The 23,287-nt window shown below is 43.9% G+C and overlaps 1 protein-coding gene and 1 pseudogene across 5 annotated transcripts in view; both read right to left on the bottom strand.

Annotated features, from left to right (window-relative positions):
• Window positions 1-335: 335 nt before the first annotated feature.
• LOC147425829 (uncharacterized) overlaps window positions 336-23,287 on the bottom strand; it is a 46,330-nt gene continuing 23,378 nt past the window's right edge. For 3 of the 4 annotated variants that reach the window (XM_086499287.1, XM_086499289.1, XM_086499288.1), the window contains exon 2: window positions 336-1,505. In XM_086499287.1, the coding sequence (XP_086355413.1) occupies window positions 522-1,412 (891 nt within the window). In that variant the 5' untranslated portion in view covers window positions 1,413-1,505 and the 3' untranslated portion in view covers window positions 336-521. Of the gene's footprint in view, window positions 1,506-1,616; window positions 1,752-23,287 lie in introns of those variants that run through there. The other variant, XM_086499290.1, reaches the window with a different exon arrangement.
• LOC147425830 (uncharacterized) overlaps window positions 19,835-23,287 on the bottom strand; it is a 57,213-nt pseudogene continuing 53,760 nt past the window's right edge. The window contains exons 3-9 of the transcript XR_015186313.1: window positions 22,060-22,913; window positions 21,902-21,942; window positions 21,594-21,712; window positions 21,230-21,508; window positions 21,035-21,129; window positions 20,594-20,795; window positions 19,835-20,495 (exon numbers count right to left, since the gene is read on the bottom strand). The product of XR_015186313.1 is annotated as an uncharacterized LOC147425830 (transcript). The remainder of the gene's footprint in view (window positions 20,496-20,593; window positions 20,796-21,034; window positions 21,130-21,229; window positions 21,509-21,593; window positions 21,713-21,901; window positions 21,943-22,059; window positions 22,914-23,287) is intronic.

Consider the following 23,287-nt stretch of genomic DNA (forward strand, 5'->3'; position numbering starts at 1 on the left):
AGCCATGTCCATTCATGTAAATGGGTGAACCATCAACGACCCCTAAGCCTCGCTGAAGACTGCAATCCATGGGACAACATATACACAAGCCGAAGACCATCAAGCCTGTGTTGTGCCTAAACTCGATGATACAGTCCTCTCATTTTCAAGGAGAGAGATTATTTTTCCTCATTCCATAGCAAATTGGGTCAGCATCCTTGCTGTGAAGAGCAATTCTTTACGTTAAATCGCTCTTGAAAAGCATACTTATTATTTACATAGGCAGATCTTTAACTCAACATACAGTTTTACAATGTTATTACTCATCCAGCCACCCAATAAGTTGTCTGCAAATATTCAGTTAAATGAGGTCCATCAAACCTCCAGAGGCAATTTCAAAATGCTGAACGAAGAGCCGGTGATTGTAATGACAAGATTACATGCAAGTCATAAGCTTATCTTGAGACTACCAAAAACCTACACATCTGACTTGTCTTACTTAATCAATCTTACATAAAGAGCAGCAGATCCCCTGCTTAATATTACTTAATGGTGGCATATCTGTTAGTGCCATGTTTTGCCCAGTAATTTTTCAGGTCTATTGAAACTGAAATGTCCACACCATCAGCAGCTAACCTCTCCAAAAGCTTTTTGAAAGCACTCCCACTCATCTTCCGGCCTGGAACACGAGAGCTGCGCTTTACAGGATTCATAGGGAGAGGGTACATAGAAAGAAAATTTGTGCAGCAAGCAGATTGCCATCCTCCTTTACCCCATCTATAGCACTGTTGGTTGGCTCCAGTACAAGAGCAGTAAGGAATGGGAGTGACTCCTGCAGTATAAAATGGTACCAGGGCATCACAATTGTTGGACATATCTTCATCAGTCCTTCGTTTGTCTGTTTTCGCTACCGCACCTTGTTCGACCTTCTGCTTCCGCTTCTTAGAAGGTGATTTGGGTCCCGACTTGGCGTTCTGGATCGGTACGACTGAAAACTTTCGCTTTTTTGGAGAGGCCTTTTTCCCAGGCTGCTTGCCTTGCTGATCAGATTCTTGACCAGGCTTTGAAAAACCTTGCAAATTTGCTTCCATAATGGGCATCGGAACAGCAGCCATGTTCACCATTTGCATTAGCTTTGCAGCCACCTCACGATAGTCCTTTCCAGCTCTCACCATGGAGAGAGCCATAACTGCAGCATCACGCTCCATCCATGCAGCATTTCTATCAGCAACAGCAACATCTCTTTGAAGATAGGCCGATTCACGCTCAGCAAATGCAGTCTTCTTTTCCACTAATGCTGTATCACGCTCTGCAATAGCAGCCTCTCTCTCTTGCACCATATCCATCAGCTTCAATGCGGGATGTTCCCGTAAGTTATGCTTCAAATCAAAATTAGGCCAAGGATGAACACCCATTCTTCCAGGATCATCCATAAGAGCAATGCCAGAACTAGCACTTATATCTGGTTGCAGGTCAGCTTCAAAAGAGAAATACTAAAGCATCTGACCTTGAAAACGCGAACCATCCTGCCACAAGAAACCACAAATATGATATGAGACTAAATTGAGCTGACACACTACCACATTGACTTCAAAACGGACTACACAGAAGATCAAACTGGCAGTCAGATTCCTTACATGATGCTGGGCAGCACAGCTGAACTGTCTCAAATTTACCATAACAGGACTCATCTCATACTCAAGATCCCGGACTACTCTAAGCACAACACATGCTTCTGTACTAGAGTCTGTGTGAAAGTGCATAGAGACCATTCAAAAAGAGCGGAGCGTGTTTTTGAAAAGACCTGGTCAGATTAAACTTGGTTTGGCACCATCATCAAAGAAGAAAACAATTGAAAGATGGTTTTTAAGCTGAAGTCATTGTTGTGCCCTTAAATGTAGAAGCAAATGCTGCCAATCTAGACAATAATTTGAAAACCCCTTTAGGGACTATGAGAGCTAAAAAGAACAAAAAACCTTTTCACTGAAAAAGTCATTTTCGTGAGGTCATTAGAGAATTGATACAAAATGGTGGATATGTGTATCAGAATCCAGAGATGGCTCACATCGGTCACTGCATGATAGTGTCGATGTCCTCTGTGGTGAGAGTCTGCACAGTGTAGATCTGATTCTCTCCTCCGTCGACGGGAGCATCCCCTCATCCTTGGCAGAGAGAGAGAGAGAGAGAGAGAGAGAGAGAGAGAGAGAGAGAGATCCTCTCAAGCCTCAAGGGGCCCCCCACTCTTTTTACAAAGTGGTATTCGCTTCTTGTTGCATAAATAAGATCCTAAAATAGCTAATAGCCTGATGCTCATGCACATAATGTAGCTTTGATGACGCCTCAAAACAGGTCGATTTGCACATTCAGTTGCTCGTTCTCATCTACCCCCTATCCACTGTCCTTTCTTCAGCTCCGCGCGACTTTATATACCTAGATGAATCCAGAAATGTGCCAAGATTCATCTTTGTAAGAAAGTGCAGAGACTCATGGTAGTCATCCACAATAACCATCAGCTCCATCATGCATAGTAATGACTAAATACTATGACATCCACAATAATATCGTCAGTACCTGGTCTTTTATGCTTCGCGAGCTGAAAACTGATGATATCTAGGCTAGTTCTGGGGTACAAAACACCCTTCTCATCTGACTGTGCTGACCTATTTTGGACCTTGGGCACCCATGAAAGGCATCTCTATATGCTTGGTCTTGGCATGAAATACTTGATCCCTTGCAATACCTATACAACGCTGGTTATCCGAGTGAAATTTGAATCATGGTGTCTGTTGTGTAAGGTAGGTAAGTACCATGTGCGGATCATGCATATCATACTAAACGTATGGTGCATGGATCCGTATGTACGAATTGTACCGTACATGACTGCACTAAGAAAATTACAGTACCACATGCATACATGTATTTGATCGTTAATCACTCTTGGAAGCTTAGAAAATGACCATCAGGGAATGATCAACCTAATAGACTTGTACATATAAAAGACAGTTATTTGACTCTTGAATAATAACTTCACATCAAGAATTGTGTTGTAATTTGTGATCTTAAATGGTGTTATTTGTAATCATTGGACGTATCATGTTTTCATGGATTTGTCATTTTGATGAGACTATGATTTGTCTCATGTCATATGAGGTGCTTTTCACTATTCATGATTGATTCTAGTGTTCATTGTTTACAGTAGGTTCAAAATGATGGTATAGAGTCTCGTCTGACATCCATTGTGTGACTAAAGTTTTTAAAGTTAGTTGTTGTTGTATGTAACAGTTTATGGTCAATTGAAGCTTTATATCTATTGTTCAAGTCTGATTGTTTAGTGTTGGATGGTCTCAAGTGGTCTACGGTATCGTACGATTATACAAGAGCCTCAAACTTTATATTTTATGGCAGTCTTGATTTGGAGTTTTAACATTTGTGGAATGACACTTATGAATCTACCACAACTCTCCTAAAGTATTCTAGATTGTAGCCTTTTTTTTTTAACCATACAAATTATATAAAGTGACGGGGATAATACAACGTGGGTAGCATTTTTGGGGAGGACCATTAGGAGACTTCACTTCAAAGGTTCCTTGGTAAAAGCAGGTTGCAAAAGGATCTAAAAACCCTTCACAATTTAGGAGGCTTTTTAAGGGGGTTGGGTCAAATCTTGGAAGGGGAACTATCAGGGTGGTCTCGTACGGTCACGTACGTTTCGTCCACGCACAAAGATGTACGGTACTCATCGAACTAGAAAATTTTATGTCGTACAACACACACAATTCTTAAGCCTAGATTTTACACTTGAGACAATTAGACAATTGATTATCACATTGGACAAGAAGGCAACTTGCAAGTGCCAAGTGCCGACACTCAAGAGTCGAGAATCAAAACAATGAGACACAATGGGCATGAACCGCGATTTGCATTACATATGCCATAAATCAAAAAGCTAAGTTTACATTTGATAATCGAGATGATAAAAAAAGTAGGCCTTTTTAAGCCTCAATCGTACAAAAAGTGAAAGTAGGGGCAAAAAAGATATGAGAGACACTAAAGTCTAAGAGCTTCCTCCGCTCTCATCATCATCATCTTCCTCTTGTGAGCTATGCTCGTAGATGTCATCTTCATGCTCACATGAATCGGATTGTGGTGTGTCATAATCTCCCTCACTAAGGAGATTTCCCTCCTCGTCATACTCCGGCTCTCTAGGGTCCATAGTGTTGGATCTACGAATAGGCACATCCTCCAAAATGGAGGCCGCCGCAATGGAGTCGCTTCACGAGCCTTGCCGCACATAGGTTGTAGGAGTAGTAGCGTCCATCTCAATCTGAGTCCATGTCTGAGCCTCTATAGGTGTTGTTGATGCTCTACCACACCCACGGCCACGGCCACGAGCATGGGAAGCCCTTGCACCTCTACATCTTGTAGCCGAAGGCGTAGGGATTCCACGCACAATGACCCTCTTGCGTGTTCGTGTGCGAGATTTAGAGTGTAAACACTTGCCCTTGAACAAGAGAAAGAGTTAGAGAGAGAGAGAGAGAGAGAGAGAGAGAGAGAGAGAGAGAGAGAGAGAGAGAGAGAGAGAGAGAGAGAGAGAGGAGCCTAATGGAATCCAAGGTGAAGGACCAAAGCAATGAGATAGAGAGAGAGAGAGAGAGAGAGAGGAGCCTAATGGAATCCAAGGTGAAGGACCAAAGCAATGAGAGAGAGAGAGGAGCCTAATGAAATCCAAGGTAGAAGGACCAAGGTCCAAAGCAATGAGAGAGAGAGAGAGAGAGATGAGGCTCAAGGCATGTGGGAGGTGAGAGGAGGAGGATCCTAAGCTAGGTGGGAGGGATCCTATGCCAAAAGGCAACCCAAAAACCTCCAAAAAAAAGCGCAGTCAAAATTCTCAAAACGGTCAAATTGACCGTTGACTGGTCAAACGAACTAAAAAATCCACCGGACGGATCAGACGCCTTGACCGGACGGGACGCCATCGAACGCCTCATTCCGTCCGACGGACGAGAACAACCCTGGCACCTATAGCATGATGTCACATGGTCCAGAGCCACAAGGGCGATGCCACTGTCAAAGTAGCAACAGAAAGGTCAAAGTGGAATCATTGCTAAACAGGGTAGCTAAAAGAGGAGGTTCGCAAACCTAGGTTGGGTGGAATTGGGCAGCGGTGTGTGAGCGTGCAAATCGAGTGCAAAGAGACAAAGAGAGGCAGTGTGGGTTGTGAGCGCTGGGTGCATGGAGAAGCTCATGTTTTTTCGTAAGTCCAAAAAACCTCTACGTGATGAGGTTTTGGGACCTTTCATTAAAATGGACCATTTGGCCACTTGGACAATTTGAACACTTAAAAAATAGTCCAAGTGGCTTAAAGCCCAAAAAAAATGAAGTATAAGTATACAGTAAATATGTCTGTGAAGCTCTTGATCACAGCTACACGATGGATACGGTCCAGAGGTGACGTCTTGGCATTTACCCCCAACAACCTCCCACTTCAAGGCCCATAGAGTCGCCTTTGAGCTATGTAACTCCCACTATCTGTAGGCAATGCTCATGTTGTGCCTTTGGCAGACCCTTGGTAAGAGCATCTACAAGGTTTTCATGTGTACTGATTTTGATCGATGAGACCAAACCATCATCAAAGCATCTATCCGATAAAATGGTACCGCACATCAGTATGTTTGGTACGCGCATGAAACATGGCATTTTTAGCCAAACAGACTACACTCTGGCTATCACAACCAAGGACAGGCATACCATCATGCAATCCAAGCTCACTCACTAGGCGAGCTAACCATATGGCTTCTTTGGAAGCCTCAGTGACTGAAATATATTAAGCTTCATGTAAGGTGCAGCGGATGTGAATGTTGAAATTTGCTCAAGATGAGTGCTCCGAACTGTGCTCAAGGATTCCTTTTACTTACAGAAGGGAGAGCCTTCCGTTCCTTTGGTGAGAGGGTGTAAATGATCACAAACAAAGTGGGTAAACACTGTGTATGAAAGTACTGAGACTGAGAGATAGAGAGAAGAATACGACACCAAACAAGATGTCAAACCCTCCTCCAAGGGCCCCTCTCTCCGATGGCGAGAGAAGTCTATCCTATTGATTGCACAATCTGATACAAGATGCTGATGCAAGTTCTTGACGCTATGATGCAATGAGGTTCTAAGTCGGAGACGACGGCAACGACGAGGGCAGCGACGATGAGAACGACGGCTGGCTGAAAATGCTGGTTTCAAGGGCTGAAAACGCTGGTTTGGTCTGCTGGAAACGCTGAACAGCAGGGCTGAAAAACGCAATTTCAGTAGACTGAAAATTGCATTGTCAGCAAGCTGAAAACGGTGGACTGGTCTACAAAGCTGAAAACGATGGCTTCTTTGTTGGCTGAAAATGCTAGGAGTTCCGCCGGGGGGGGTCTTGCTGAGAAGGTGCTCTGTTGGACACTTGGTCCCTGCTGCCTCTTCTGCCAGAAAGTGCTAGCCCTAGGGTTTCTTATATACATGCTTAGGCAATGTGCCCTACCCAATTCCCAACAAAAGCCACTTAAAAATTATAAGTGAAAAACGGCTAAAATAGGTCTATGCACTGTAAAAATGCTCCTGATGGTAATATGATGATCATGTTGTGTGCAACCAGAGGATATGCATCTACTCTAAGTGCCTGGTCATGCACGGTCTGCGAACAGACTCACAAAAGTGCCAGAACACTTCCTAGGCAAGACTGACTGAACTGAACTGAACCCATGTCATGAAGTAGCTTGTCCACGTACACATAGGGTTAGATGTGCACGTGACATCCCCTTCTTTTCAAAGCGAGGTATTGATACCGAACTATATGGCGTCGAGGGAGATCGCCAACAGCGTCTGGAATCCTGGAAAGGACTCTTCGCCAGCCCACTCTGATGTGTGGGTCGCACGATACTTGAACTTCATAAAGGTCTGCAACGCTTGCTTCTTTGGGCCGCGTCGAAAGAGACACAGTCATTTGTGGCTCCTTCAATGCTTCAACTTCGTCTATAGTCATGAGTCTACCTTCTTCAAGAATCTCCGAGGATGAAAATTCCGGAAACCACTTCCAACACAAAAACATGAACATACCCATTTCATGTAAAGTGACTGAAAAAATTCTAGTCTTCTTGAAAGACTGTGCATGCAATATAGATGAACATATAGACGGAGTGCCAAACTATCCATCAAACACACATAAACAATGGATTCAAAACTTGTCTTTCCGATCTAAATCTATCAACCGTGGCAAATCACAATGAAAATGCCGATGCTTGATGCTCAATCCTTCTTGTGCTTTTTCTGAAATTGTGTCATGCCAAGGAAGAGACGTGGAATGTGAATTCCTTGAATGCAAACATTTCATCTTTCCATGAACAATCCGCATACATCCGTGCTCATTCATGAGTGAATCGTGTTCAACGTACAATATGGCATGCCTGTAAAAAGGGATCACATAAGAACGATGACTAAAATACAGGAAAGAATCACGAATGAAACACTCGAACAATGCATGTTGACTAATCATTCGAACACAGAATACTTCCTGTGGGGATTCTTGGAACCTCGAATCGAGAGCCAAGATCGGTTCTTCGTGATCGATCGAATCTGCAATGAGGTTAGCTTCACTAGACAAAGTATCAACTAAACCATCATCCTTGTGAACAATCACATCTTTATCCTGCAAATCATCATGCTCGTGAATAATCACATCTTGATTATGCAAATCATCATGCTCGTGAACAATTACATCTTGATCATGCAAATCATCATGCTTATTTATCTCGCTTCTCATTATCACGCAAATGATGTGTGTTGTGCTTTGGAGAAGCAAAGACTGAGAGAGTCTCCTTCTCTCCTTATTCTGTTCAATCTGCGTCTGCACATTAAAACAAAGTAGGACCAATGCGGCTTTCCTTTCGTTGTGCTCACGCTCTATGGCTGCCATTCTTTCTTTGTGTTCACGATCAAATGCTTCCTTTCTTTCTGCTTGCGCGTTGCGCTTGTTGTTGTAATTTCATGTCCATCATCAACTTGACCAAAGCCTCCATAGGATTTGGTGCAATCCTTGGCGTGGATGAGGAAGGGGGGGGGGGTCAGAAAAACCTCCTGGTGAAGAAAATTCTTCTTCGCCACTGCCATGCTCATCACCTCCATGCGAAGTATCCATTCCGCTTCGAGTAATGACCATACACTGAAGTCTTGGGTTCTTAAGTTCACGAGGAACTTGGGTTATTGTGGGTCTTGGGTTCTTGAATTCTTGAGGGTCTTGAGTTCTTGAGTTCTTGAGGGTCTTGAGTTCTTGAGGTTCTTGAGATTCTTGAGGATCGTGAGTCTTGAGGTTCTTGAGGTTCTGGAGTCTTGAGGTTCTTCTTTCGCTTGCAATCTGTGTTAGAGAAGGATCTTCTCTTACCCGAGCTCCTCTCTTTCCTGTGGGCGCACCCCTTGGCGGCCTTGCACTCACACCAAGGTTGCTTTTTCCCACCTCACGTCGATTGGCCGGCGCTAGGTGCACGGTCCGCTCTCAATGAGTAAAAAGAGAAACAAGGGGAGGCTGGACAAGCCCTTCTTTCTTGGGTTTCCTGTCACTCTTCAAAAACACGATTAGGAATCGACACACCCAAGTGGACTTAGGTTACGTGCGACCGCAACAAGCAAAAAAAAATATGTGGTTCTTTCCTTGCGTGATACAGAACACTGCCAAAGCTCTGATACCAATGTAAGGTGCAACGGATGTGAATGTTGAACTTTGCTCAAGATGAGTGCTCCGAACTGTGCTCAAGGATTCCTTGTACTTACGGAAGGGAGAGCCTTCCGTTCCTTTAGTGAGAGAGTGTAAACGATCACAAACAAAGTGGGTAAACACTATGCATGAAAGTACTGAGACTGAGAGATAGAGAGAGAAGAATACAACACCAGACAAGTTGTCAAACCCTCCTCCAAGGGTCCCTCTCTCGATGGCAAGAGAAGTCTATGCTATTGATTGCACAATCTGATACACGATGCTGATGCAAGTTCTTGACGCTACGATGCAATGAGGTTCTAAGTCGGAGACGACGGCAACGACGAGGGCACCGACGACGAGAACGACAGCTGGCTGAAAACGCTGGTTTCAAGGGCTGAAAACGTTGGTTTTTGTCTGCTGGAAACATTGGTCAACAGGGGTAGGCTGAAAATCGCAAGTTCAACAAGCTAAAAACGCTGGACTGATCTGCAAAGCTGAAAACGCTGGCTTCTTTGTTGGCTGAAACGCTAGGAGTTCCGGCCCGCGGGGGTGGGGGTTCTTGCTGAGAAGGTGCTTTGTTGGACACTTGGTCCCTGCTGCCCCTTCTGCCAGACAGTGCTAGCGCTAGGGTTTCTTATATACATGCTTAGGCAATTTGCCCTACCCAGTTCCCAACAAAAGTCACTGAAAAATAATAAGTAAAAAATGGCTAAAATAGGGAAAATAGGTCTTTGCACTGTAAAATTGCTCCTGATAGGTTCTGATGGTAATCTGATGATCATGTTGTGTGCAACCAAAGGATATGCATCTACTCTAAGTGCCTGGTCATGCACGGTTTGCGAACAGACTCACAAAAGTGCCAGAACATTTTTTAGGCTAGACTGACTGAACTGAACTGAACCCATGTCATGAAGTAGCTTATCCACGTACACATAGGGTTAGATGTGCACGTGACACTTTGGTAGTAGAGAATGCAACTATCCTCTGAAGTCTAGAGCACCACCTGCTCGGGTGTAAATGTACCTACTAGTTGACTTGCGGATATCAACATCACCTACCATATCAGAATCACAATATCCCTACAGTTTTAATGGACCTTTTCCATTACACAGGCATTTGCTTTTGGTCCCTTGCAAGTACCTCAATATAGATTTTACAGCATCCTAATGCGCTCTGCTAGGATTAGACATAAACCTACTCACTAGTCCCATTGAATAAGCAATGTCAAGTCTAGTGGCAACCATTGCATACATGAAGGAGCCGCAAGCTGAAGCATAAGGTACTCCCCCTCATATCATTGGTTGCATCATCAGTTTTTGGGCAATCACTTGGGACTCAACTTCACGTGGCTGCAACAACACACACAAAGGCTTAGCATCAACCATATTAAACCTGTCAAGTACTTTTTCAAGATACTCTTCTTGAGACAAAAACAACAGTTTCTGTTGCCTATCTCTCCTTATTCTCATGCCCAAAATATGTTCAGCTGAACCCAAATTTTTCATTGCAAAAGCTGAATTGAAGTGGTTTTTGAGTGTGTAGAATGCTCTTGTTCTTCCCAACTAACAGCATGTCATCCACATACAATACAAGAATCACTGGGCTGCTGTCCGTATCTCTTTTGAAGTACAGACAGTGATTTGCATGGCTATGTTTGAACCCATGCCTAAGCATGAAAGTGTCAAACTTTTTGTACCATTGTCTAGAAGCTTCATTCAACCCATACAAACTTCTTTTCAGCATGCATACAAGTTATTTCTTGCTAGGGATGACAAAACCTTTCGACTGCTTCAGGTATAGCTCTTCTTCAAGATCACCATGCAAGAATGTTGTATTTACATCCATGCGATCCATCTCCATATCCAAAATAGCAACGTGAGAAAAAAGAACGCGAAAGGTGGTCATTTTCACAACAAGAGAAAACACCTCCTGAAAATCAATGCGTCCCTTCTGCGAATATCTTTGGCTACAAGCCTAGCTTTGTACTTGGGTTTGCCATTACCAGTTTTGATTTTGTTCACCAACTTGTTAGGAATGGCTTTCCTACCTTCGGGCAATTTAACCAAATCCCAAGTATTATTGGCATGCAGTGCCTTGATATCTTCCTCCCCCTTGCTCCTAGAATCACATGACATGGCCTCTCTATATATAGAAGGCTCTTTCTCGTCATTCAGCATAATGTATTGTAAAGAGGGGTCGGTCTCTTAGTTGGTCTCCTCACCTTGCTAGATCTCCTGACCCAATGATTTACATTATCGCATAGGTTTTAGATCAAGTGGGATGATAACATCACCATTTACGGACTGCTATTTTCATATCGCCTTCAGGTGCATGCAATGGCTGTCCAACATCTTTTGGCTTAATAACCACTGGCTCATTAAGAATTTCGGGCCTTGGTGGTGCATCTTGAGGCTCAATTTCAAAACTCAGGCCTTACATTCACAAATGCCTCGCAACCGAAAATGCGTAATTGGTCATATGAAGCGGGTTTGCCAGACCAAACCTCTTCAGGGATGCCAACTTTCAACGCAGTGTGGAATGAACGATTGCAAATATGAACTACGATTTTAAGCGCCTCTCCCCAAAATCCTAGAGGGAGATTGACGATGGACAACATGCATTGGACCCTCTCACACAACGTCCTGTTATATCTCTCAACCACACCATTGGACGAAGGACTATAAGGGGCTGTTAGCTCCCTCTTGATACCATTTTCTTCACAAAACTTAACAAAATCAACAGATATGAATTCACCCCCGTTGTTGCTTCCTACCAGTTTGGGTAGTCACAAATGCATGAAAAATCTTCAAAGAAGCAAACGTGTCACTTTTATTTTTTAACAAATAAACCCATGTTTTTCTAGAGAAATCGTCAACAAAAGAAGCAAAATATGTTGTACCACCCCATACTCTTGACAGGCATGCTATACACATCAAAATGTACCAGATCAAGATGATCAGATTTGCGAGAGACACCAAAGTAATAAGCATTTCTCACTTGTTTTCCATATGACAAAAATCAAGCTTTAAGCCCTTCATATCAACATGAGAGGAAAGAACATCAAGTCCTTTTTGACTCATCTCGCCTAATCCTTTGTGCCAAAGCTCTAAGTGAGACCCAATCTCTGCTATAGTAACAAATTTGCTTGGCAAGGCTTTGCAATGCAAGAAAGAAAGTGTCCCCTTTTTTGCACCCTTGCAAATTTGCATAGCACCTTTTGTGAGCTTCCAAATACCACCACTAAAAATGATGTTATAACCGTGCATATCAAGCTGTCCAACAGAGAGCAAACTCTTCTTGATGCTAGGAACATATCTAACATCATGCAAAACAAGTTCTTTCCCATTATCAAGAGCCAAATGAATAATGCCTATTCCATCAATCATGCTTGCAAGCATGATTGTTTCCAAGATAAACTTTGCCATAACTATATGCATCAAAAGTTGTAAAACACTCCCGAGATGGAGTCACATGAAAAGAGGCACCACAGTCCACTATCCAAGCCTGGAACAAGCAAATCACTCATAGACTATAAAGCGTCAATGACGTCACCTTTGGTGATTTGCATGTCCTATGAATGATAAACCTTGGCATCCATAGGAGACATAGTGACAGACAGAATATCATCTATGTCAGACAGTTCCTCAATCACCACATTGGAGGTTACATTGACCTTCTCCTTGTTCTTGGAACTATCAAATACATCTGCCTTGTCATCCTTTTTCTTCTTGTTCCACGCTTTTTTTTTTCTTTCTTGCTCTTTCTTAAAGTACCTACAATCTGGCTTCTTATGGCCTTTCCCACCACATTGGTAACAAGTAACATCAGATTGCTTTCCTTTGCTCTTGCTCTTATTTCTTTGACTAGCACTCCTATCATCTATCCTGCCTCTAATCATGTGAGCGGAGACATAGTGTCACACAGAATATCATCTATGTCAGACACTTCCTCAATCACCACATTGGAGGTTACATTGAACTTCTCCTTGTTCTTGGAACTATCAGATACATCTGCTTGTCATCCTTTTTCTTCGTGTTCCCCGCACTCTTCTTTTTCCTTTCTTGCTCTTTCTTAAAGTACCTGCAATCAGGCTTCTTATGGCCTTTCCGACCACACTGGTAACAAGTGACATTAGATTGCTTTCCTTTGCTCTTGCTCCTGTTCCTTTGACTAGCATTAGCATTCCTGTCAACTATCATGCCTCTAATCATGTGAGCCGAGACATTAGCCTCACCATTTGCTTTTTGTCTAATTTCCTCATTGAGAATAGAACCCCTTACTCCATCAAAGGTAAGGTTTGGGTTATTAGACAATGCGACCACCAGTGCCTCACGCAAGGTCATAAGCAAGAAAATGGCCTTTAACTTATCATCAAAAACGGGTAAACTAGAATCCTACAGCTGGGAAAGAATACCTATAAAAGCACCAATGTGCTCAGCTGCAGATTCTGCAATATCCAATTGCATGCACATCAATTTATGCATTAGTGCACCTGCTTTACTAGCGTCTTGTTTTCACAACTGGCCTTGAGCTTTACCCACACAACATGGACAGTGTTGTCAAGACTCTTTAGGTCTACCAAAATATCATCCTAAACAACCATCTTTACATACGCAATAGCCTTGCATTCTCTCTTTCCCTAAATCGAATCTAGTGCCTTCCAATCTCTTGATTTTGAAGAGATTCTTCACGTCCGAAGAGGAGGAGACCATTGTATCTTGTTTAAAGAAAATAAAAAAATGAATTTCTGTTTTAAAAAAAACAAAAATTAATATTTGTTGAGATTTCACTTATTCTGCAAAATTTTTGCAAAACGAGTGCCACAAAAGGTAATACAATATATGTAGAAGCTTCCCTTCAAATTTTGTAAAATTATGAAAAATTTTCAAAAATTTATTAATTTTTTTGAATTTTTTTACAACTGCGAATTTGCCTTGGAGCCCCAAGTGACTCCGCAACATGCGAGTGCTCCTTGCCCTGCTAGAACGCATAAGGGACCTGGACTTGAACCTCAACGGGCTCTCTTGCATGAGAAAGTTATCTTGTCTATTGTTATATGACACATCCAACCCTATGTGTCCGTGGACAAGCTACAGCATGACCAGGGTTCAGTTCAGTCAAGTCAGTCTAGAATAGGAAGTGATCTGGCACTTTTGTGAGTCTGTTCGCAGACCGTGCATGTCCAGACACTTAGATTAGATGCATATCCTCTGGTTGCATACAACATGACCATCAGATTCCAGTCAGATCCCATCAGTAGCATTTTTACAGTGCATAGACCTATTTTCCCTATTTTTGACATTTTTCACTTATTATTTTTAAGTCGTTGGAAAGTAGGTAGAGCAAATTTACTAAGTTTGTATAAGTAGAAACCTAGCGCTAGCACTTTCTGGCAAAAGAGGCAGCAGGAGCACTTGCTCAACGGGGAGCTTCTCAGCAGGACCCCAAGATTCTCTAGCGTTTTTGCATCACTGCAGATGGGCTAGCATTTTTGGACAAGAACCCAGATCAGCCAGTGTTTTTGCATTGCAGATCAGCCCTAGCGTTAGCAAATTCCACAGCATGACAGCATATCAGACCTAGCATTAGCAGTTTTTCCCGCAAGATCAGTTTTCAGCTTTAGCGTTTTTGCATCCGCCTGGCAGTCTAGCGTTTTGCAGATCTACCGCGACGGAACCAACACAAGCGCCAGCGTTTTCAATTTTCAGCGCTTAGACACAGCAGAACAAGTCCCGAACCTCGCAGACCTCACCTTCCTGCAGTAGAACCTCGCCGCACGGTCAGATCCCGCGAAGTTTGCAGATCAGCCCGGAAAACGCAGATTTCAGCATCTGCGTTTTCAGCGAGTCGTCGTTGCATCGTCGTCATCGCCATCGGCATCGACATAGAGTCAAAATTCAACAGATAAAGATTTGCAGATTTCAGCCCTTAGCATTTTCAGATTTCAGCCCGTCTCGTCGTCGACACCGTCGGCAAGTCCAAAGCATTGTAGAGATTTGTGCAATCAATAGTAGACCGCTCTCGCCATTGAGAGTGGGGCCCTTGGAGGAGGGTTTGACAACATCTCTGGTGTCGTATTCTCTTCTCTCTCTATCTCTCAGTCTCATGCACTTCCATTCACAGTGTTCATCCACTTTGTTTGTGATCACTTGCACTCTCTCACTGAAGGACGGAAGGCTATCCCTTCCCTAAGCAAAAGGAACCTTGAGCACAAGTCGGAGCACTCATCTTGAGCAAAGTTCAACATTCATTCCGCTGCACCTTACATCTGCTATGACATTGGTGACGCTTGCAAAAATTCCATAAACCTAGGATTCTGCACCAAACGAGAAAACTCATTCACAACAGCAACCAACTACGTCCTCAACGCATCCTCGTCTAGTTGCCCAATCATAAACCCTTGACCTTGTGGAGCATTCACATCAACAAAAGGCACAAACAATGGTGACCATAATTCCTTGTTTCGCATCATTTTGGAGTTTTTCGACAATGGAAGGGATCGGTCAACCCAAAGTCAAAGGCCAAGATGAAGTCAATCCTCCAATTAGTCAAAGGTAGCTTCAACGGGAGATTTATAAATAAGTGCAACAACGTTTGTTGAACGTGAGGAATTTGCCATGCATGCAACATGAGATATTACCTTTTCCTGACTTTTTGAGCAAGGGTCCAACTTTTTAAGACATGGCATCCAAGAGTGCTTTTGGGTCATTGATGCAATTTTTGATGCGTATGGGCCATAGAGTGCCAGTGGTAGTGCTTATGAACCATATGGCATGGGAATAGCCGCTTGTCGACCTTAGGGCACTAGGATGCATGGTGCTTATGGAAGAGGAAGGCCAAGGCACATGGGAGGGATGTTTGGCTAGGCATGTTTAGAGATCATTAGGATATCCTACAAGTGAGGGCAACGATCTTATGCACCCAAATGTATGTTGCGACATCTCATGGGATCTTTGACCTTTGCTAGCGATGCATCAGGGTCAAAGCCAGTGTCACAAACAAGAATGCACACAAAAATTTGATTAGCTGAAAAATAAATAGAACTTGACAGAGGGAGAGAAGGGAGAAGATCGACACAGTGTTGGGAACCAGAAGATGGGCTAATCCCCAACCTTCCCCCCTTAAAGAGAATCTTTATTACGAGAAGAATCTTTTTACAAGCACAAGAACCAGAGTAAACCCCTCCGTTCTAGATCTCAAACTCGATGGTCGTTTCCTTCCCGTTAGGAAACCTGAGAGACCAATTCTCAACTTAGACTCCTTTTGGTTTGTGCACAGAGCATAGAAGCTTTGCAAACCATCCCGTATTTCCCGAGCATAGGCCGAAACCTCCTTGCTCCTCAGAGACAGAGTACCTGCAAAAAGCACAAAACACAAGGGCAAAGAAGCATAGATCTTAATGCCTATCGCTCCTAGCACGGAAAGCAACCTCCGTAAGCCAACTTGTAGCGTTCACTTGTAATTATGTCGTGGTAAAGTCTCCTTGTTGCTTGTTGTAGCATTGGCTCAACCAACTGAAGTAGGGGGTGCCCTGTTGCTTTCATAGGCCCTGGACGGTGGCAAGAATAGCAAAGGGGTATGTGCTTTTCTCTGCAAGCAATAGCAAGTGGCGAGGCCGCTGAAATAGCGAGAGAGAGAGAGAGAGAGAGAGAGAGAGAGAGAGAGAGAGAGGAGGGGGGGGGGGGGGGGGGGGGGCTGGCACCAATTCTAGAGAGAAAAGAGAAAGATCGTTGTTTGTACGCTGTTTTCGACCAACAAAAGGGCGCCCTGTTACGTGCGCACTGCACTTGCGCCACGTGGACAAGCTTCTGCTATAGTCTAGCATCAGTCTTAGTTTAGCATAGGACCTAGCTTGGCACTTTGTGAGCCTCTAGCAAGACGTGCATGTTTAGGCAGGTCATAGTTGCATACCCCCTCTTGCACAATATAGTTAGTTCGACACATAGACGTATGAATTGTCACTTAAGTCAAGCATGTGAACAGTCCCTTAAGTCATGCAATAATAAGTGACATTTCAGCCCATTTTCTCAAGGTTGTGGGGGTTCCAAAGAGCGTTGCTCGACCCACCTTTTCCTTCGTATATACGTGAACCTAGGGGGTCACCTCTTAAGGCAAGGACCCACAAGTCAATACCTTGTAGTACCAGTAGCACTTCTGCACTCCAGCGTTTTCCATCATCACCAAGCATCAGTATCCACTACCATCAGTACCAAGCACCTGCATCAAAAATCGTGGGGTCTTTTAGTGCCATTGCCCTACTTAGCTTTTACCCCATATATAAGTGACCCTAGGGGTCGCTTCTCGACAACAAGTGAATATCTGCAATACCTCAGTCTCTCTAGCGTTTTTGCACTAGATCAACCCATCAGCATCACCGTTTTCAGTTTTCAGCCATAGCCTCGCCGCTCCGTCGCAAATCCAGCCTCAGCATTAGCATTTTCAGAATTCAGCCCATCGTAGCAGATCAGCTAACGTTTCAGATTCAGCCAGTAGATCAGCCCATAGCCTCGTCGCAGTGGCAAATTTTATCCAGAATCCCTAGAACTTTGCATTTTCAGCCCTTAGCCTCGCAAATCCAAGCATCTACCCTAAGATCCCATCAGCATCTCGGTATCTAGTACCATTGCATCAGCATTTGTGCAATCCCTGCATATTAAAACATTGCAAGGCCTTGTGGATATACATATGCTAAGATAACTCTAGCATTCCACGAACTGATCTTGGGAGGGAGGACCTCATGCGGGAAGCACCCAGATCATGGAGAGCTTGGCTCTGATACCATGTCAGTGCGCGCGTGCGGAAAAGAGAGAGAGAGAGAGAGAGAGAGAGCGAGAGAGAGAGAGAGAGAGAGAGAGAGAGAGAGAGAGAGAGAGAGAGAGAGAGAGAGAGAGAGCACAAACGTTGTTGTAGGGGAAGAGGGGGCGATCAATCCCCCTTGACTACCAGAACATGAGATCAGTACAATGCCAATCGTATGTGTATGTGGGTACCCCCCCTAGCCTCACATATATAGATGCCCAAGGGGAGGTCGAGCAGTGCAAGAGAAAGCTCCACGACCCAGCATAAAAAAGGATATAGGGAGATCCCATGGGCACCTGGACAAAGAAAGGCGGCCGGCAATGCAGCCTATATGCATAAAGGGTGGCCAGCCCGAAGGCATGCTAGCCGTACATGCATGCCCTAGACCTGTGAAGTAGCCGGGCATGCAGCCGGCCCAGAAGTGGGCGGCCGGGCAATGCAGCCTATATGCATATGCGAAGGGTGGCCAGCCCAGAGGCATGCTAGCCATACATGCATGCCCTAGACCTGTGAAGCAGCAGAATGGTGTAACTCTTAACATATTTGGGCCGTCAATCTTCTTTTGCGAATACAAGAAAACAGAAGAAGCATGTGCGCTTCGAAGGATTGTCTAGTTCGTCCTCATCTTCCTCTGACGGTTCAGATAGCTCTTCCTCTTCTAATTCGAGTGTTGAGGACAGAAAGGGCAAGAAATGAAGAAAGAACCAGAAATTTGGAAAGAAGAAGAAGAAGACCAAGAAAAGCAGACCATACCGCAGATCTCGACATTTTTCTGACAGTTTTGACAAGGATTCATCCTCTTCTGAGAGTTCGGACTCCGATGACCATATGTTTTACTCAAAGATGAAGTACTTTTACAAAGCCAACCAATATAATTTTCTCGAGGACAAGGGCAAAAAGACCAAGGAATTCAAGGAGGGTGGTATAACAAACTTGGACAACCCAAGTCTAGATTCTGTCGCGACACAATAGAGATACACTTAAGAGCAATTCACAATTCAAGAGAGAGTCGACACGGCCCAACGTAGTTCTGTGCCAAGATAGATTGGCCCCAAAGACTAGCGCCCCTTTCGGTATTTCTTTTATATTAATCTTTGAGCAAAGTACAACTTCTCGCGGGTGCTCGCTCTCAGACTCTACATCCAGATGCTATGAGAAGTGAGACCCTTGGGTCACTTACAAAGATTACAAGGGGTGCTAAAAGCAGAGCCCCAAAAGCTTGTCAATTCAAAAGCAATTCAGTCCCAAAAGCAATCGGTCAAAAATCTGCCAAAAAAAACAGCAACGGAAATTGCAGAAATCCGTATTGTTTGCCACGTCAACATGTCAGCGCAACTGCGGAATTCCGTATTGCTTCCACGTGGCACGCACTCTGCCGCGTCAGCCTGTCCGTACAATCTATCCACGTCAGCAAGGGTTGTCCGTAGGGTGATGCCACATCATCAGTTTGAGACATACCCCCCTCTTGAAAGAATTGTAATCGCCTTCGATTACGACTGCAAAACAAACAAAGGCCATAAACCAACTCAGTAGACACTAACTCTAAGTATCGACACACTAAATACGACACGTCTAGCACTTGTACAAAGACGACAATCACATCACATGACAAATCAATCACAGAAAAATTAATTTCAAATCTCAGACCATGACTGCGAGCAACGTATTTAGTAACCCCATCTAAATCCATCCCGATGCCGGATTAACTAATCCTTATTGCGATCATGTCTATAGAGATTTATGAGACAAAATTTCTTGCACTCAAACAAGTCAAATGAGAAAGTACAAATCAATCATATTCAATTTTAGGAATTCCGTTTCGTAAAGTCATACAGCAGAATACTATCAACCAACGTAACCGCGAAACGTTTCAGACTCGAAACAGGGCGTTTCACCCCGAAACGTTTCACCCTTGAGAGGAGCCTCGGTGAAACGTTTGACCGAAACGCCAATTTTGGGTATATATAGTATTATATATATACATAAAGGTGTGCACAATGCAATACACATTTGCACACATTTGTGTCAAATCTAGATCCTTGAGAGAGGGAGATATCATCATATATGATAATGTGATCAATATCGATGACATAATACATTACCTCTACTTTCCAAGATATAGACCGTTGCATAATTTAAACTGAAACAAACTGAAAGTGAGCAAAATTTAAACCTCAAAGCGACAAGAAATTACAACTTACAAAGTTACAAGTTACGACTAGTAACTACTTGCACATTCAAGTCTCAAGATTTCTGATTCATCGAACATTACTAGTAGAACTAAACAAAACAATGGATTAGATAGTGAAGTTTGAACACAATGCACATAGAATGTCAAGAACATAAGTCAATTCTCCATGTAAATAAGATGAAATCCAAACCATGATCTTGTCGAGACTCGACACACTACATAGCACAAGACTGTAAAGAGTCAAGACTCAAGACTGGAGTGATGGTGTCAAAGCCCATGCGGCAAACACAAAAAAAGCTGTCCCATGACAAAATGATAAAGTAGCATGACAAAATATGCAAATCTGAGCGCTAGTGAGTCGCTCCTCTAGACTCAAAAAGAGACTACTGAGATCCATCTGATTGACTCTCCTCTTCACTCTCACACTCTGAAGGAGTCCGAGTAAGTCGCCTAGTAGTAGAAGTAAGCTCTGCAACGTTGCGTCTAGGCCTACGTGCTCGAGTAGCTCTCTCAAGACGAGCACTAGTAGTAGCAATCGTGGACTCCCCACGTCGGCAACGTGTAGTCAAACGAGTTTGTCGTGAGAACCTCATCATGTCCTCACGGATGAAATCATACACAACGTCCTCAGGTGTATGTGGCTGGAGATGTGAGATGTCGGCTGCCTCAACTACAATCTGTCGATGATCCACTTGCTTTGGTAGCCAACTGCCAGGGCCGGCACTATCCAATCCACCCGCCTTCTCCAATACCCGAAGATTGGCATTAACAAATGCCAACCTATCAAGCTGGGGAGTATTGAGCCTACAGAAAAGTTAAGACACCCCAAGTTAGGCAAAATGCATAGACTAGTCACTGCAATGAACGTATGACCAAAGCTAAATTCTCATTGAGAAGCTCACCTATTTCGATCTTTTGTATGTAGGTCCCCCATTATGCTCCATAGCCTCTCCGCACCGGATGAGCTCACCTCTTGGGAGAGGACCTGCAAAGCCAAAGACTGCAACATGGGTGTCAAACCCCCAAATTTTTCCCACCGTGAAACTGGAAGTGCTTGGTTTTCAACATCTTTAGCAATTGCACGAGAAAAATTTCCCCTACCACCTATATGTATAATTTCTCACAAGAATCAAGACACAATTTGCAAGCTCTAAAGACTTTAGAATATGCTCTTTATGATTGTGCTTTAAGACCTAATGCGTATAGACTTTAGAGATCTTTACCTCTATACTCCAAAAGATCCTCTTTTAGTCGATTTTACGCATGACCATTGTTTCGATAGATTCTCTCCACATATTCATTCCATCCGGTCAAAAGCACACGATCGGATCTCTGAGTCTCACTTCTCCAAGCCGGATGTAGCATGTGGGCTACACAGCGTATAGGACGGCGAAACCAATTCCATCGTACATCAAATATGTCAAGCATGATGCTTACTCTACATGTCACAAGTTCACATAATCACGTGTGAACTACGATATGTGTAATGCCATAAGAGTTAAGACTTGAAAGAAAGATAAATATTTCAAAAACCTTACCTGTCTGAGCTCAATGACGTGCAATCACGTATGGCTACCCTCAACTTTGTCATGAACTCGTAGAGGAGACCGAGAGTGGATCCCTCACTATCACATAAGCGTAAAACGCTAACAATCGGCTGAAGAGCTGCTTGAAGGCAATCAATCTCCCTCCAACACGTGTTGTTGCAAATCACCCTATCAAGGATCGCCACAGCAACAGGAGTGGTGGAGTCTGGCCAATTTAACCACCTTTCATCAACCACCATACGACGCAAGTCATCTTTGCATTTCATCAAGCTGTACATAAAACAATGTATATTTGAGCTTCACATAAGTCTAAAAAATGGGCATTCAAAGAATAGGAAACCTTTGAGAAGCTCACCGGCACAAGACAATAAAGATGTAGCAAAATCGGGTCTTTCTCGGCTTCTTGAGAGCCCATTTGCAATGGGCAGTGAACAACCCTAGAGCAAATGATTTTCGATGAACAAAGTTGATAAGCTGTAGAGCTTTATCAACTAGTGTAGTCACCCATGGTAGTGCACCAATATCTTCCATCATAAGATCAATGGAGTGTGCTGCATACGGACTCCATACTATGTGTGGATATGCAGCTTCGACCATTTCTCCCATAAGCTTGCAATTGCTTGCATTGTCTGTCACCACTTGCACCACATGTTGTGGCCCAACCTCCTCAATAGCATCTCGAATGTGCTGAAAAATAAGCTCTCCTGCACATTTGGGATTCGAATCTTGTAAGTTGTAACTTGTAAGAAACACTTCACTTTGAACTATGATGGTCTATGCTTTGATTTCCAAGAGACAAGAAATAAGGATAAGAAACATACGGGTGATTCGTATGCCAGCTCCTGACAAATCAATGGCTCTCAAAAATGTTGTGCCGGTACAACAAGAGACGAGGATGTTGAGTAAGCGATGCTTTCGCACATCTTTCCAGCCATCCGATATGATAGTGCAGCCATATACTGCCCAAGAATCTCTATGACCCTGCAATTGCTCATGAACCATGTCTACTTGACGTGTCAATCTGCTAGTGCGAAGTGCCTCAGATCCGGCAAGAGTAGTTGACGCTCCCGTAGCTGCACCCATTGAGACAGCATTCACAAATCTTTTGTAGGCCCCTGTGCGTGCAGCATGGAATGCAATGTTGCATTGGTAAAAAAAACGCTCCTCAGCAATCTCCGCCGCCTTCTTCAAGCTAGGAGCCCAAACATCATGCAATGTAGAAGAGTGCCCAGATGTGCGAGCCCTCTTCTTATGCGTACCTACTCCAAGTTGTCCCACTTCGGATTGGGAAGGAGCTGCCTGTGTGGTGATAATAGAAGGAGCAGCATGACTAGTATCCACATCTTGAGTGCTAGCTTCTGTAGCATCTCCTGCATTGCTATCTTCCACACTAGCAATAACATTTGGAGCACGACAGGTGGAAGAGATATTTGGAGTCGAGGCTCATGGAGTACTAGATGTAGTAGGGATATTTGAAGTTGAGGCTCATGGAGTACTAGAAGTAGCACCGACCATAGGCAAAGGAGGGTTTTGAGCAGCCAATTTACCTTTTTCATCTTGGACTTTCTTTAAGAGGGCCTCTTCATAGAGGGAATAAACGTTGTGGTTCCCTACAAGCTGCCCCGCACAAACTTGGCTCAATTTCAACTGTTCCGGCCCGATTTCGGCAGCATAACTATACTAGGACCCTTCACAGTCAGTATTCCCACGCATTGAATGACTTTCCCGACGCATATGGGCACTTTGCAAAACCTGGCGAGAATCTGCAGCACGCTGAATTCTCTGTTTTCAGCCCCGAAAATGCGCCAGATCACCTGTACAGCGGTCCCCTCGCGTCCCCGAACCTCCTGGGGGTATTAGGGACAGTTTAGGGCCATAACCCTAAACCTGCAAAAATACACAGCAGGCTGTAATTTACTGTTTCGGGCTCCGTTTCGCGTGCCGGTCGCATCCGTAGCAAGTCCTCGAGCTCCCGCACCTGTAGGGCTACTTGCCCTTTGAATCGGACGAGATTTCTGGCGTGAAACCTCTCCGAATTCACCTGTACCT

The sequence above is a fragment of the Adiantum capillus-veneris genome, chromosome 24 (assembly GCF_014529385.1).
Source record: "Adiantum capillus-veneris isolate H3 chromosome 24, ASM1452938v2, whole genome shotgun sequence".
NCBI lineage: Eukaryota > Viridiplantae > Streptophyta > Polypodiopsida > Polypodiales > Pteridaceae > Adiantum > Adiantum capillus-veneris.